The sequence below is a fragment of the Artibeus jamaicensis genome, unplaced genomic scaffold, assembly GCF_021234435.1.
Source record: "Artibeus jamaicensis isolate MK-2021 breed Jamaican fruit bat unplaced genomic scaffold, CSHL_Jam_final contig_540, whole genome shotgun sequence".
NCBI classification, from domain to species: domain Eukaryota; kingdom Metazoa; phylum Chordata; class Mammalia; order Chiroptera; family Phyllostomidae; genus Artibeus; species Artibeus jamaicensis.
In genome coordinates this window covers 3554406-3571859 of record NW_026521879.1, presented here as the reverse complement: position 1 = coordinate 3571859, position 17454 = coordinate 3554406, and the positions used below count along the sequence as shown (strand labels likewise).

Here is a 17454-nt window from a genome sequence, read left to right as displayed (position 1 = left end):
CTGGCCAAAATGTTTGTTCAGTTTTAAAGTAAAAATAAAAGACCCATTTTTAATTTTCACCAATAACTTTACTGAACAACTTAGTCACCATTTTGTTCCACTGCCTTCTGCCATCTTTCAGGCAACTTCATAATCTCATCTTCCCAGAACTTTTTGTCTTTTTGAGCAAAGAACTGTTCCAGGTGCCTTTTGTAGTCTTCCAGGGAATTGAAATTTTTTTCCATTAAAAAATTTTGTAAAGACTGAAATAAATGGAAATCCAAAGGTGCAATGTCTGGGGAATATGACAGATGAATAGGAACATCACAGCCAAGTTGTTAATAGTTTTTGTCTGGTCGTGAAAGAAACATGTAGTCTTGTATTATCCTGATGGAAGGTCATGCATTTTCTGTTGACTAATTCTAGATGCTTTTCATTGAGTGCTGCTTTCAGTTGGTCTAATTGGGAGCAGTGCTTGTTGGAGTTAATCACTTGGTTTTCCGGGAGGAGCTCATAATAGAGGACTCCAATCCCACCTTACACACAACGTCACCTTCTTTGGTTGAAGACTGGCCTCTGGGATGGTCGGTGGTGGTTCATTTAATTTTCCCCACGATCTCTCCCATTCCACATTATTGTAAAGTATCCACTCTTCATTGCCCATCACAATTTATTTTAAAACATGGAACATTTTCATTACATTTAATTAGAGAATTGCATGCAGAAATACAGTCAGGAAGGTTTTCTGGCCTAACTTATGTGGAACCGAAACATCAAAACAATTAGCATAACCAAGCTGGTATAAATGATTCTTAACTTTCATGCTTGATTTGGGTATTTTGAGTATGTCAGCTATTTTCTGTGTGGTATAATGCTGACTTTTCTCAGTTAATGTCTTAATTTGATCACTATCAACTTCAGTTGGTCTATCTGACCATGGAGCATTGTCCATTGAGGAACTTCTAGCATGAAACTTCAAAAACCACTTTTGACACATTCAGTCACAGCACCTTCTTCATACACTGCACAAATCCCTTTTTTTGTGTTTGTGTTTTTACCTTTCTTGAAATAATAAAGCATAATATGCTGAAAACATTGCTTATTTTCTTCCATCTTCAATAGTAAAATGGCTACACAAAAATTCACCAGTTTTGATAAGTTCTTTTAATCCATGTTGATATTACGGTTGTCACAATACAACCTAACAAAATTGTTTCAAATGAAGTTAAAGTCAACTAAACACTATTAGAGCCAGCATACGGGGGGTGGGGAGGGAAACTAATGAACTTTTTGGCCAATACAATACACTTTGCTTTTTTCCTAAGTGATTAATATAACTCTGAAAAATTGTATGAGATTTTCTTCTTCCTTTCCATTGAAAAGATTTTTTAATTCTAATTCTTTCAGGAAGAAAAAAATGATAAGGAATGAAAAGTGAGGTTAAGACCTCAGGCAAGATAACCAACTACCATGACACTAAAAATCAGGTTTCTTTAGACAAGGCTATTTCCATCCTTCCAAAATTAGAAATACAGTGTGCAAGAAAGCCATGCTCTGTGGTAGTTAGAAGTGTAAATTTTGGAACCATATCTCTTGGGTTCCATTCTGGCCTCTGCCACATTAAGCAGGTCACATCTCTGAATTTCTTCACTTGTAATATAGAGCTAATGAGAACGGTGCTGCTCTTCTACCTACATGAAGTGCAATGTGTTTGTTATGTAAAATACTACTCCATGCTTCTTAATGCCCTGATATGAATTCATATTCTGTTATTTTTGCCCACTTTTTAAAACTTCTATGGGGAATTATTTATATAGTTCAACATCTTTTTATCTATTTATGTCCATTAAATACTACTTCACCATAAACCCATGCCTATCTCTCTTTTGTAGATAAGGAATTCCTGATGAAGTAATGTCGATGAAACTAATGTTAGAAGCTGGGTCAGAGTTAATTTTAACTTTCAGTGTCTTGTATACCAGCAGTCATTGCTGAATCATGTGAAATGAGGAGGAAGATTGTAGCATAATTTTCTAAATTAAGGAGCATCCTACATATTATTATAAAGTGGGCTTCAGATTTGTGTTCCCAATCTATCTTTCACTGAATTAATCTGGTTGCTAAATTCAGCAGATCTCTTATTTAGACTTTCTGTCTCATATTCCCCAGCAAGAATCCATGTATTCGGAGGCAGAAACCAAAATTATTTGAGTCACATCTATTCTTCCCACATAGAATAAAGAAATTCATTTTTCTTGAATCAGAGCCTTCTGGTTATACAGACACTTTGTCGACACTTTTTAAAGGTGCAGAATCTGAGTCCAAATTCCTAGCGAGTACACAAGTGTATCAATGCAATGTGGGAGCATGTTTCAAAGAATAAGCTTCAGATTTATAAACTTTCTGATTCATGTAAAACTAAAACATTTCATTTTTGAGCTGTCAAAACAAAAGACAGCTTCCAGTTACTCGATGCAAGCTATTTAAAGCAAACTATTGTTTAAAGTTTGATGGTACTATGTAGGTTTGAAATAGGACCTAGACCAACATAAAACATAGTTCTTCCTTCTTTTAAAAAATCCCACTTCTACCATCCTAGGTAAGGAGAGTCTTTTCTAAACACCAACATGTAAAAACTAAATGAAATCAAACAGTAGCTAATAAAAAACAGACAGAAATCCCAATAGGAAATTCAATATACAAATCAGTTTATAATTTCTATTCCTTACAAGAGAAAAATGTAATTCAGGGGATGTCATGTTTGGAGCAGGAAAACAGAGTGTATTTGCTATAGGCAGATGTGCATGTTACCTAGAATGCTTAGAGAGAAAAATAGAAAAGGAGCAAAAGTTTGAGAGAGGAAGGGAATTGAAAAATATAAATTAAAGCAAATAAAATTTATATAATCTTAATTTTTTATTAGCAAGACAACCTAAACTAGTTTATAATGAACTAAAATAAATTAAAATAAACATAATAAAATAATATTTTAAAGTTTTTTTAAAAATAAATTATTTCAGTATTCGTAGCTTTATTTTAAGTATATATCCAGTGGCATATATTTTTAACATAGAGATTTTAGGCATTTAGAAGTTCCAAAGCTAGAATGATAGATCAAGATTTATGGCTACCACCTAATGTTTTCATTCCATCTGTTAGATCTTGGACTGAATCCAGTGTGTCTTTTCATAAAAACAAAATCACATTACATAATGCCTGACCTAATTTGACAAAAATCCAACTAAAATTTATAACAAAAATAAAAGAAATAAAGAACAATGAAATAATAAATATTGGTTAAGTTTATTGACTAAATTACACCAAGGTAGCTTTTTTACTCAATAATAAAATAAAGAAAATCTATATTTAGGGAAAACAAACTGCTATATAAAATTGTCAGATTGAATAAAATAAGGCATTTTTATTATTCGGTTCAAGTAAATTATAGAAGTAGAGAGCTTTTATAATATATATACACTGCTGAGTTACAAGGTTGCAAAATAACCTGTGGGATGGAAGAACGGCTTCTCAGAATCCAAGGATTCACTAGTTAAGTATTTCCTACTTTTAAAACTGAATTCTAATTATTTATTAGAACTCATATCTCCTGTTTCCTTCATTACTAGTCTCCAGGAGCTTCTGAACTGTTGGGGTTTCTGGGAACCTGTCTTATTTGCTGGAATGGCCTGATGATTTTAAGACCCCATCTGTTCCTGAATCACTCTTAATTTGAACAGTGGTCACTTAGGAGCATCTCATAAGCCATTCTAATAATTAATATTCTTGATTAAGTTTCATGGGGTGCAAAGCATTGAATGGGTTGATTTCATTTGTATGATATGGCTAGGGCTTATAATCAGAGAGGCAGATGTTGTATCTTAGAAAAACAGATCATGCGCTTTCACAATTTACAGAAGAGTTTTCAAGGACTCTAGATATATATCCATGCCTTGCCACAATTCAATACTAGGATGTTATAAGTCGATTATATGAGGCTTTGCCTAGCCTAGCAATAGTTTCAACATCAATTCTCTGCTAATTTAAGTAAAATAAATAATTCAAAGAAAATGTTAGTTACCAGATCTATAAGCTCTACCTAAGGTCATGATGTATATACATGGTTTTGAAAATAAAGAGAAGTGTAGGGAGACAATGGGAACATGGTCCTACATTTTCAGTTCCACTAAATTATTTAGTGGAAAACCATTTAGTGGGAAATCCATAAATTTTAGAGCAGATTCTCCAGAGAAGAAAAACATTGTATACCACCACTACTACTTGTATGCTGTTAGCATAGTCAGTTAGTTGATTAGTGCCCACAAATTCTTGATGCCACTCATTAATATACACATTTGTCCTTTTCCAGGTATTCGAATTTTGCTACAGATTCAACTGTTGCCTTACTTATAGGACTCCTATTCTTTCTTATCCCAGCTAAGAAATTGACTAAAACTACACCTACAGGAGACATCGGTTGAGTATTATTTATTATTCTGAATGAATTTGACAGAAGAGCAAAAATACACAAAATTGCACTAACTTCAGGTGGCACTCGGAAAAGAGGGCTTGGACATGTTGACGCACGCCCTGTTTGCATACTGCAGCACACAGCCTTCTGCTACAAGAAGGGTCATCTTCATTCACAGGAGTGAGGAGTAGATTTTCTTAATGCTCCATGGTTAGGGCTCTGCTATGAGTGATACTATTTGGTCTGTGATAAGCCCACTCCCCCTCTTCCATAACCACAATTAAACTTACTATTGACAAACATAGGAACAAGAACTTGAAACTCACAATTTTATGATGAGCCCTTGCTACTAATGCTGAGGGACTACTAAGATGAGGAGTTTTAAAAGAAAGAGCATTTACAGCCTCATAGTAGTCCTGGAGAGAATGCACATCAACCCTACACTAGCCCATAACCTAGTGTCACAAATGAAAGAAAAGGTATTTGGTGGGAATATCATTGTTTTTATAACACATGGACAAAAAGGCATGCATGTTTATGTGAGGATACTCCCTCCCCCAACACACACACACACATACTTCTTAAACATAGACTTCATCCATGTCTGTGCCTTATGGTAACACATAATGTTTTGGGAAGTCAGATTCCTATGTTGCCCATGTGCAACAAATAGTTTTAAATTGTTTGGAAATAGTCTAGTAGAGTTGTGGGTTGTTGTTGTTTTTCTTAATTTATTGAGGTGACACTGACACTGTTTAATAGGGTCATATAAGTTTCAAGTGTACATTACTGTGATATGTGATCTGTGTATTGCATTGCATGCCCACCACCCAAGGTCAGATCATCCCCCATCACCATATAGTTGGCCCTATTCACCCTTTACTGCCTCCCGCCCCCTTCTCTGTGGTAACCACCACACTGTTGTCTATGTCTGTGAGTTTTAGTTTTATATCCCACATATAAGTGAAATCATATGGTTCTTAGCTTTTTCTGCCTTATTTTGCTTAGGATGATATTCTCAAAGTCCATTCATGTTGTTACAAATGGCGGTATTTCATCCTGTCTGTGGCTGAGCAGTATCCCATTGTACACATGTATCATATCTTTGTCCAGTCCTCTGTTGAGAATGCTTTGGTTGTTTCCATGTCTTGGCCACTGTGAATAATGCTACAATAAACATAGGAGTGCATATATCTTTGAGAATAAATTTTTTGAGTTTTTGAGGTAGGTACCCAGAAGAGGGATTGCTAGGTCATATGGTAACTCTATTTTTAGTGTTTTGAGTAATTGCCATACTGGTAAAACCACTATAGAGTTGTATTTTTTTATTGCTGGCTTTCCTTCTTTCTCTCTCTCTTTCTTCTTTCTCTTTCTTTCATTTCATTTCATTTCTTCTTTCTTTCTTTTTTTGGGGGGCAAAATACTGAAACTGTCCCTACCTTATGATGAACAGCATTATAAATGACAGTGTTATAATGTATCTACATTTATTTTATAATATAATCTATTTACTTTTTAAAGGATTTCCCCAAGTTACGATTTTTTAAAGTAATATATGTTCCACCTATGCCAGGTAGAAATTGCTCAAAGTCCAGATCAAGTCCCCTATCTAAAAGCAAAGTGGGAATATTAAAACCTTCTTGTGACGTGGCTATTACAGTAATGAAGAAGAAATCCTATTATTTTAAGTAGGGTTTTTGTTTTGCAGTTGCATCTGATTACTCTCCACTGATTACTTGGAAAGAATTCCAGTCATTCATGCCCTGGGATATAGCCATTCTTGTTGGTGGAGGGTTTGCCTTGGCAGATGGCTGTAAGGTAATAATCTGTGTCTAAGACATTAACAGGTAACTAGGCTGTTCTGAATGGGAACACAGAGACATTCAAGCTTTTGCTTTACTCAGCTTTATCTTATCATTTTAATGACAAAGGTTTCAATAGCCATGCATAAGTACAGCACATTAGGTGAGGTCAGAGTTCAAAACATTTTATAGGCTGCAAGCATAAAACACCAAGTTTTAACAATGTACCAGCATGTCAAAAGAAAGCAAAAAAGGTTAGAATGCTTTTTATTTTTAATCCTCACCCAAGGCTATGTTTCTATTGATTTTAGAGGAAGGGAGAGAGAAACATCAATCAGTTGACTCCCATGTGTGCTCCAATGGGGAATCAAACCCACAGCCTAGGTATGTGCCCCGACCCGAATCAGTCCTGCAACATTTTGGTGTATGGGGGTAATGCTTCAACCAGCTGAGCCACCTGGCCAGGGTGAAGATTAGAATTCTGAATCTGTGAAGTAGTATTAGAAGACTAGTTTAATAAGAAAAACATAGCCCTGGCTGGGTTATTCAGTGGTCAGAGTATCTTTAAAAAAGGGAAAGAAACATAAAGATCACACATATATTGACTCCTAGTGAAACATTTTTTTTGTTTATATTTTTACCTTATTTCAAGATGAATTAGAGTAACTCTCAGAGGTCTCTGAAATATATCATGGGTCTAATGTTTTCAAAGGAGAATAAGAAACAATAGTAATTTGTCGCATTATTTATTTATTATATTATTTATTATATATTAACAATATTAAATATACTAAATACACATTTATTGAATAAAGCTCTGAAAGAATCTCACATAACCATAGCTAATATTGTATTCTGTCTAATTGTAGGGAGAAGTAAACCCACCAAGAGGATTAGAATTGGCTGTTTCATTGGCCTATGTACACAGTTGATATTAAGTAGAAGTCTAGGGAGGTCATTGGCCCTTGAAATTGTCCTGGTCATGATAAGGTTGATTCAGAAATTCCATGAAAGTTCTCTTAATTTTTTGACAAATTAACATCCTCTCATTTCTGGACTTTTTAGCCTTCTGTGCAATTCTCAAAGCTCATGGCCATTCCATGTTCTTATTCTGTCATCAAAGTAAAAAGAATGGCAAGAGATATTGTGTCTAGATTTTTCATTTCTGAGAAGTTAAACCTTTATACTTCTCAAGGCTAAAAACTACCTGTTCTGTTCTTGTCTTAATAACCTATAGGGAGACTGGTTTTTGCTTCTGACTTTATTGTCAGTTTTTCTGTATTATATTTTGATACTGAGATTTCAGCAATAATAAGATTCAGTAATAGATGAAATTCTGAGTGCCACTTACAAAGTCATTTTCAATCTAGATTTGCCTTGCCTTAGAGACTGCTCAAATATAAATGAGAGAAATATAAAACAAATACAGTTTTCTGCTAGTCCAGCAGTAAGGAGATCTGGTTTCTTAGCATCAATAATTTCCATTCCTATGTCTGTTCATCTGGATTGTGAGAAAATCTGAATCAGCAATTTTGGCACTTATTTGAACTTTGTTCATCTCACTTTTCCATAATATCTGTGTGGATTGGACACTCAAACTGGTTTTAAAAGCATTTGCCAGACCCCAGTCTAGCAAAGTGTAAAGAAATGAAAAGTGTGAACTTACTCTGGTGCAGTAGGTTCTCTCACCAGAAGGACAGGGAAACCTGGAAGGAGGTCTACTTTACTATGAAAATTCTAGTACTGCGTAGACTGAAATTTCTATGGGATACTCAGAATAACCCTACCCCTGAGTGGTGAGGTTGAAGCATGAGCTTCAAAAATCTAGCTATGGGCAAATATACCCCTAGAAACTGGTTTTACTAAGATTTGGAGACAGTTAATTTTTTAAAATTTGTCCCAAATTGTAACTAGTTTAGCAGTGTTCAGAAGTAAATAACCCTTCTAATTGGGAACCATGAGATAGAAGCTACTGAAACATTCACCTCATTGTAATTCCTTCCTCTCTTAAATTCCCCTTGATATATTTTAATATGATTGGACTCTCATGAGCTGGTAGCCATACTCAAGTTCTTATCAGCGAATGAATCCTCCTCTCCCTCTTTCATACATTCCTCCAAATTTGGGTCATCTGGGTTAAACATGGAAGATTAAACACTATTTTCTCAGCTCCCCAAGGAAATGTCAGTAACAGAACACAAAAAAGTGTCAATCTGTAAAGATAAAGAATTTATGGGAGGAAGAGTTACATGTAAGACATGTTAATAAAATTTAAAAGATGGAAAGAGGATATTTGAGAGGTAACTAACTTTGTACTATAGAAATAGTAAAGAAGGATGAAATCTATGGGCCTGAAAAAAGATAGCCAACAAGAAACAAATCTATTCATCCACTGAAGCCTGGAAGAAGTTAGAAACTGGAAACGGCGTTTTAACAGGAAGCTGGGGTTTAAAACAGTAATAAAGGTAGAGTCTGGTTTCAAAAGTGTATCAAGAACTACAAGCCTCACAAATACTCTCTTCATTCCTGAATAGACAGGCAACTGCTCTCTGTCCTCCCTAGTAGAAAATTAAAATTTACTCTGTAACAAAATTGAATCAGTGAGACCTTGGCTCACAGCTCAGTCACCTAGGGTAAAGTATTTCTTTTGTGTGTGTGTGTGTGTGTGTGTGTTTTCTTTCATTATATCCTTATTCTTTATTTTTTACTTTTTAAAAAATTGTTGTTCAAATACAGTTGTCTCCATTTTCCTCCCACCACTCCCCCAACCTCAGCCATCCCCACCTCCCACCCTTGATACCACCCACGATCCCACCCACCTTTGGTGTTGTCCAGGTGTCCTTTATACATGTTCCTGAAAAAACCCTCCCCCTTTCCCATCTGGTCACTTTCAGTTTATTCTTAATTTCACTGTATTTGATTATATTTTGCTTGCTTGTTTGTTTTGTTGATTAGGTCTCACTTAAATGTGAGATCATATGCTATTTGTCTTCCATGGCCTGGCTTATTTCACTTAGCATAATGCTCTCCAGATCAATCCATGCTGTCACAAAGGGCAGGAGCTCACAATCTTTGTCCAGGCATCAAGAGCTTTAATTAATATTTTGTTGTCTCCCCTTTAAAAATAAATAGATGGTCCCGAGTCATCAGATAGTTGGGAAAGCCTCTGATTCAATAACTAGTAATAAAGAAGAAAAATTGAAAAGGAACATATGAAAGCAAGAAAAATGTATGAAACAAAAGAAAAATTAAAAAATTTATCATTGATGCCTCAGAGAGATTTTAGAAACATTAAAGACATAAAAAAACAGAATGTTACTTTTTAAATAAAGGATAGACAAAAAATAAGAAAGATCCATTGATAATAAAAGAATTGTAACACCCCTAGAATTTGGATATTGGAATGTTTAAGGTCGTCCCAGAAATTTGTAAGTCTCTCTTCACTTTTTCGAATTCTTGTTTCCTCATTCTGTTCTGATTGAATGTTTATTTTTTCCTTTTGTTCCAAATCATTCCTTTGAGTCCTGGTTCCCTTCCTGTCACTGTTGGTTCCCTGAATATTTTGCTTTATTTCATTTTGGGTATCTTTTTTTTTTTTTTCATTTTCCGACCAAACTCAATCAGATCCGTGAGCATTTTGATTATCATGGCTTTAAATTTTCCATCAGATAGGTTGGTTATCTCCTCATCACTTAGTTCTTTCTGAAGTTTTGCTCTCTTCTTTCATTTGGGCCATATTTCTTTGTCTTGGTGAACGCAATAAGTTGTAAGTGAGAGGGGTCTTAGATATTCAGGTGAACAGGGCAACCCTCTTTCCTGCACTTAGATGCTGCCTGTGAGGGAGGAGCCAGAGAAGAAGAACAAGAGCAAGAAATTGAAAACTTATTTGAACAAGTAATGAAGTAAAACTTTCCCAGTCTGGTGAAGGAAATAGACTTCTGGGAAGTCAAGTAAGCCCACAGAGTCCCAAAGAAGTTGGACCCAAAAAGAAACACACCAAGACACGTCATCATTAAGTTACACAAAATAAGGAGAGAATCCTTAAAGAAACAAGAAAAAAGGAGTTACCTACAAAGGAGTTCCCGTAAGATTATCAGCTGATTTCTCAAAACAAACCTTGCAGGCAAGAAGGTGCTAGAAAGAAGTATTTGAAGTCATGAATCCAAAGACCTACATCCAAGATTGCTCTATCTAGCAAAGCTTTCATTTAGAATGGAAGGGCAGATAAAATGCTTCCCAGATAAGGCCAGGTTAAAGAAATTCATCATCACCAAACTATTATTATATGAAACATTAAAGGGACTTATCTAAGAAAAAGAAGATAAAAAATTTGAACAGTAAAATGACAACAAACTCACAACCAACAACAAATGAACCTAAAAGAAAAGAAACACAATGAAAACAAAAACTAAGCAAATAAACATAACAGGAACAGAATCAGAGAAATGGACATCACACAGAGGGAGTTCAGTGGGGGGGGAAGGGAGGAATAGTGGGGGAAAGGTACAGGAAAGAAGAAGCATAATTAGGAGGCATAAAATAGACAGCGAGAGATAAAAAGTGATATAGGAAATAGAGGACTCAAAGAACTTATAAGTACAAATCATGGGCATATACTAAGGGGAGGGATGCTAGAGAGTTGGAGGATGCAGGGTGAAGGGGAATAAAGGGGGAAAATTAGAAAACCTGTAATAGCATAATCAATAAAATACTTTAAAAATAGAAATATTATAACAGAAATGGAAGAATTCGATAGCAGAGCTAGAAGATGAAATTTGAACTTATCTCAGAAAATTTTTAAAAAGGTAAAGAAACTAAAACATACAAGAGATAAGAAAATTAGAGCATCAATTCAAATGTCCTACAGCCAACAACTAGGAGTTTCAGAAAGAGAAAAATGGGAAAGAAAATAAAAATTAGTAGAAGGACATTTCCAAAACAATAATACAAGCAATTTCACAGAACTGAAGACTTTGAGATTCTGGACTGAGAGAGCTAGAGTTTCCAATACCAAAGCACGTTATCATTTGATGATATGATCCCAGTGGCCTTCAGAGAGGGGGTGATGTTATACGGTATAACCCATTCCAGTGGTATCTGATCAGACATAGATTTAAAAAAAGCCATTCTTAAAATATATGTAGTTATATTCTAGGACAGCTTGTGCTAATATGACTTAAATGTTAGGCAGAGTTTTTTCCATCTAAAAGTCAAAACCAAAACACAACCAAAAATATCAGTCAAAACCACAAATAACATATATCTGGTATCTATGTCTGGGGATATTTTGCCTACTTTTGATCTGCTTCTAATTAGAGCTTTTCTGAAGGATACCAGTCTTACTTTGACATGGGCATAAGGATTCACATATGCAGTAGTTCACTGAAGTCTCATAAATGGAGAATTTTCCTTTCCATTTGGCAGAGTGTGGAGGGACTAGAATAATACACCTATTGATTTGAGTACCGCTGATTTCTTTGGACTACATACAATGAGTCAAAGTTCTGAAGGCCATCAGGCTTTCTGGCTGAATGATAACTCTTTCAAGTCTAGAACTTTACAAAAGCTAAACTATCAAAACAGTAAGAAAAGAAAGTAAAGAGGTTTTCAGACATGCAGAACCTCTGCAAAAAAAATTACCTCCCATGCACCAGTTTTCAGAAAGCTATATAAGAAGGTGTTCCACCAACACACTGGCATAAACAAGAAAAGATTCTCACATGAAAAGGAGGCAAAGGGAATACATAGTACTCCAGAGAGGAGAGGTCTCAGAACAACAGCAGTAGAGTGGATATGAACAGCAACTAGTCTAGATGGAGCATAAGGAGGTAATAGTTCAAGATGGAGATCTCCATGAGGGAAAATGAAAAAGAATGACCTCTATCTATGTTTGTCTGCTTGTGGGGAGGTTTTCAATTTGACTAGAGACTGTACTGAAGAATTAGTGATAGGTACTTAGAAAACCAAGCAAAGAATGAGGCCATTATCCCTGGAAAAACAAACAGTAAAACCAAAAAAAGTTAATATAATCACCGTACATTAAATGACTTGGGTGTGAACAATATTCATATAACCATAATAGTAAGCTTTAAATATCAATTTAACAAAATGTTGACATATGAGTGTAAAGGAATGGAGGCAGAGGAAATATATGTGTGGTGGGTAGTATAAGGAAGCTGAATCCTTACATGAGTCAGTAAATAATGTCTAAATTTGAAAATTGGGAAAAAGCTTAATTTTGAAAAATAGCCATAAATGCCTAAATATATCTCTAAATAACTGATATCAGTTTGAAGTGGTTGTCTCTAGGGAAGACTATGTAGGAGTGGAGGGAGGTAGACCAGAAGGGTTACTCTTCTTTTAAGGCCCTATAGTACTACTCCATTTGTTAAAATGTGCACGTATATTAGTTAGATAAAACTAAAATTTAATTGAATGAAAGTAGGAGACAGTTCAGACTTCCTACAGTGTATTGGTAGTGCTAAAATAAAAATGACTGGAAGTGCTTCCATGTCAAAGCCGCCTATATCTACCACACCACGGGAATATATGAGAGATGGGAACTGTATTTTGGAGACTGAGTTCTTCGAGCAAACAATGCTTTTAATACATTTAAAGTGTGTCTATCAAAATGAGTTATTAATGAATAACAAATACTGCAAATTTGTTTTTTTAGCTCTCCGGACTGTCTGACTGGATAGGAAATAAATTATCTCCTATAGGATCATTACCAGTATGGCTAGTAATTCTGATTTCCTCTTTGCTTGTCACCTCTTTAACAGAGGTAGCCAGCAACGCAGCTACCATCACTATTCTCCTCCCAATATTAGCTACAATGGTGAGTATTGCATTTATTCCATTTGTACGCTTCATCAGAAGAGCAGTTGTTCTACTGGCTTGTTCTCATGTTATGGTATAGAATCATTTTTAGACCCTGATGCTTCCCCTAGAAGTAATTTATAGAGTGGTCTTTGCTTTAATACCTTTTAGGAGACCCTAACTCAGGAAAACTTTTCTTCCACATTTATGCAGCAGAGTATTAACCATTTACCTTTTACCCACCCAGATTTTTTTATTTGCAGATAAATGAGAGGGTAAACCTAGATCTTTTCCAGCTATGAGACTCTGGGATTCAATGTTTCCTGGCAAATTTACTATTTAGGCCTCTAACTCTGACATTTCTCTTTCCAGAAGATTATTTCTGAGAAGTGCTTCATATAAGTGATTTGCAAATGAACGAAAACCTAGGCTTATACTTCAGTCTTCATGCTTAAATATCTTAGACACAGTTCCCTTTGGCCTAGGGAAGAATTTTCAAAGATAAATAAGAAGCAGGTTTGCAAGGAGAGGGAAAGACTGTCTTTCCTCCTTCTCCCCATCTAACTAGCAATTACAAGAGATAGCTTTAAGTAAATGTTTTTCCTATTAGGACAGATGGATTTGGTGAAAAGAAAGTGATTTAAATTAAGAAGGATTGCCCTTCAGGAATTTTTCTGCTATCAGCTCAAGGGGCATATGTTCAAATTAGAAAAATGTTCAGAGTTTAAATTGGCAAAATATTATTTTGGGTTTTTCCTGGTTTTTATTTCTCAACATAGGGCAGTTAGAAAATTATGTAATAAATTATAATCATATTAATTCTTCTTCTGTGATGATCTGTAAGCAAATTTTAAATTATGTATGTCACAAAAGCAGGGAAGTTAATGGAATGAGGAGAAGCTTTGGAGCCAGAGGGACCTGAGAGCTTACCTAAGCTCTACTGCTTGTCAGCTGTGTGTTTGACAAGTTACTTTAGACTTTCTGAGCCTCGGTTTCCTTATCTGTTATTTGGGGCTATACTAGCTATATCATACGTTCATTGGGAACTTTGAGTTATATGCATGTATATATACAGTTTATTATATTATTTCATGAATTATTTTTAATATATATAAATTTGCATATTATATAAACATTTTATATATATGAAAACACTTAGCATAGCACCTAGTATTCAATAAATAATAAATGCTCATTGTTTTTATTTAGTTTTTGAAATAGATAAAACATTTCTAAACAAACTGAGCTATAACACTTAAATGGGCACTATTAAACATGAACAATAGGAAGAGACACGTTCTGAAAAATATTCTTGAAGTTATAACTGCATTTATACATAATTTTATGTCTTCATAAAGCAGGTTTCATCCTGCTTCTGGGAAAGTTTGTTATTATAATTAGGTTCATTTTGATGCTTGGTGCATCTCAAAACTTTACTTGGGCTCCTTTTTCATCTTTTCTAATAGGCTGAAGCCATTCACGTGAACCCTCTTCATATTTTGCTACCTTCTACTCTGTGTACTTCATTTGCAGTCCTCCTACCAGTAGCAAATCCACCCAATGCTATTGTTTTTTCATATGGCCATCTAAAAGTTATGGACATGGTGAGTAAGCTGAAAGAATACTATCGGGTTCAGTAGCTGCTTCTTGTGATGCCTTAGGTTCTCTCTCCTTTTTCATATTAATCAGCTGCCATGAAAGCATGGCTTGAGTTCTGCTTCTGAGAGCAATTATGTGACTGGCCATAGAATCATTTTTAAGAGTGATAACCTGAAGCAATTGTGTCATTGAATTTATAGTCAGGAATACAGAGATATAGAATGTACCAGTCATACCCTGGAAGAAGAAAAAGAGCCTAAAATATGCCCAACACAATGACTTAAACTTACATGTTAAGATTAGATGTAATTTGACCTAGGCAAATGAAGATATAGGGTTAATGAAATTTAGCAATCAAGCACTGTGGCTTGCTATCACAAATATTTATGCAATTGACGTTTGCTCTGAAAGAGACTTGAGACTCAGTGCCTGCCTGATGAAAAGTCATCTTTCCTGTTCTGATTCTAATAGCAACACCTGAAGTGAAAGCACAAGGAAGTGCTCATAGAAAATTTAAGTGACAAAACATGCACATTTTAGCCAAATACAAAAGTTGTGCTAGTAAAGAGTAGCTTGAGAATATTTTAGTGTCCCCTAAATTTTGATATACAACTTCCAAACCAAAAGAAACGAGAATATAACCAAAGTAAATTCCATGAGCTTGCTATTCAAATGCAATTTCAAGTTAAGTCTAGCTCCCTTCTTTCCACATGAGCTGCTAAACTCCCGCGAGGTAAAAATTCTGGAAATGCTTCTAGGCAGAAGTTACATAATATCATTTTGGTAAAGAAAATGTTCATAACATAGGCAGTGTCCTATGTATGTGAATTTTAAAAAAAGGTTCTGGAAATAAATAAGTGGCTTGCATGGACAGAAAAGGGGCTGTCTGTAGTGATCACTGCTAGGTATCCTCCTTTAGCTTTGGAGCTCCATGTTTTAATACCGATAATGTAAAGATAAGCTGCTTTCTTTGCAAAGAGCTAGATAGTAAATATTTGAGGCTCTGTAGGCATATGGTCTCCGTCATGACTGCTCAACTCTGCCATTGTATCATGAAAGCAGCAACAACAATTTGTAGACAAATGGGTGTGGTTGTGGTCCCACAAAACTTGATTCACAAAAACAGTTCACGGGTAGTAGTTTGATGGCGTTTGTTTGAATGGATAGGAAGCAACTTGGAGATTGTTTAATGGACACCAGAATGATGATGTCAGAGCTAGAAAAATGGGAATTCTAAGAAAGATGACTAGATGTGGCATCATTAAACCTCAATAAAGGAATACTGAAGGGAAAACTATTAATAATGTTGACTACTAAGGATCCAGTTTTCATTTAGTGACCTGAAATTTATCCACCAAAATAAAAAAAACCATGAAACTCACATTTTGATCTTAAATGATCTGGCAGATTTTTAAAGGGATTTTTCTTGAATCAGACTGGTCAGTAAGTTGATTCCTCAGAGGATTCTCTCTGAGACTCTTCCGGTAAATGGTATTAGGGTGGGGACAGATGATCTTTTGACATGAATGGAAAAACTCCTTGTTTTATGAAATCAACATTTTATACTAGTCATTTACTATGAACATAAATATGACAGATGGCTTCTGTAATGGTATTCCAATTTTCCCATAAGTTTTCTTTTCAGGAGACTGACATTTATGCTCTTCCTTATTCAGGTTAAAGCTGGACTTGGTGTTAAAATTGTGGGTGTTGCTGTGGTGATGCTTGGCATGTTCACCTGGATTGTGCCCATATTTGACCTCTACACTTACCCTTCCTGGGCTCCTATAAACAGTACGACCAACCCATGATATCAGTGCTCTGGCCATCCTGTGGTACTTTTGGGGAATCATTAAGAATTCACTGCAGAATTTATCTCTGAAAACTGATGACACATTTAAATCAGTCCTGGTGTAGCTGCTGTAGTTCCAGTGAAGTCCCAAAACCTATTGTCAGAACTCAGAGTCCATGTTTCCTGTGAGGTACATACAAAGAGTTTCTGAGTGTCTTCATCAAGAAGCCTGTGGTTGTGATTTTGCTCATGGACCATATGCATCCTACTTCATCATAAGAATAATTTATAACTTGACCTTCAAAAAGTTTAGGTCATTTGTTTCATCTTACTGTTTGGGTTCAGTATAACATTTCAAATGCAAATTTATTATTTGAAAAACTTGCCATGAAGCTATAAGTAGAAAATAAAATATACAAGTTAATTAGGTCCTTGGATAAATTATTTCTGTAGTGTCATTAAAAGGAATTTTGTGAAAAACCAAAGCTGTGGTCATCTGGTGGTGAAAAAGCAAAGTTTAATCTAAATAAATATGAATCCACTAAACAACAGAAAACTCCTACATAAGGACCAATTTCTATTTGACCTTATGGTCAGAGTAATATAATTCTTATTTTTATGATTTCAGTGTACAGAGAAATAAATTTTGTAGATGTATGATTTGCACCATTAACACAGTATTGTTAGAAAAATAGCTGAACACTGTAAAACTGTTAACACACTTATGTATACATGTAACAGTTTCATTTGTGTTTATCTTATTTTAGTAATACCTATTATCATATATTAAAAAGGAGATTCCAAAATTTAAATGAGTTATCGCTGTGTATACATTTGTAGGAAAAAAGTCACATAACACCATTATATTAACACTGAAATAAAATACTGGAGGGAAAATAAAGAATGAAAAATTTAAACTCTTGATAAATCTACAAAGAGAATAATAAGTTATTTATGGGCAAAACAAAAAGAGAAAAGAAGTGATCATTCAAACA

At 35.0% G+C, this 17454-nt stretch overlaps 1 protein-coding gene across 1 annotated transcript in view; it reads left to right on the top strand.

Annotated features, from left to right (window-relative positions):
- Positions 1-16636, top strand: part of SLC13A1 (solute carrier family 13 member 1) — a 122153-nt gene extending 105517 nt beyond the window's left edge. The window contains exons 11-15 of the mRNA XM_037125670.2: positions 4346-4452; positions 6156-6265; positions 12926-13087; positions 14535-14672; positions 16344-16636. Of these exons, the coding sequence (XP_036981565.2) occupies positions 4346-4452; positions 6156-6265; positions 12926-13087; positions 14535-14672; positions 16344-16478 (652 nt within the window). The 3' untranslated portion in view covers positions 16479-16636. The remainder of the gene's footprint in view (positions 1-4345; positions 4453-6155; positions 6266-12925; positions 13088-14534; positions 14673-16343) is intronic.
- Positions 16637-17454: the final 818 nt, after the last annotated feature.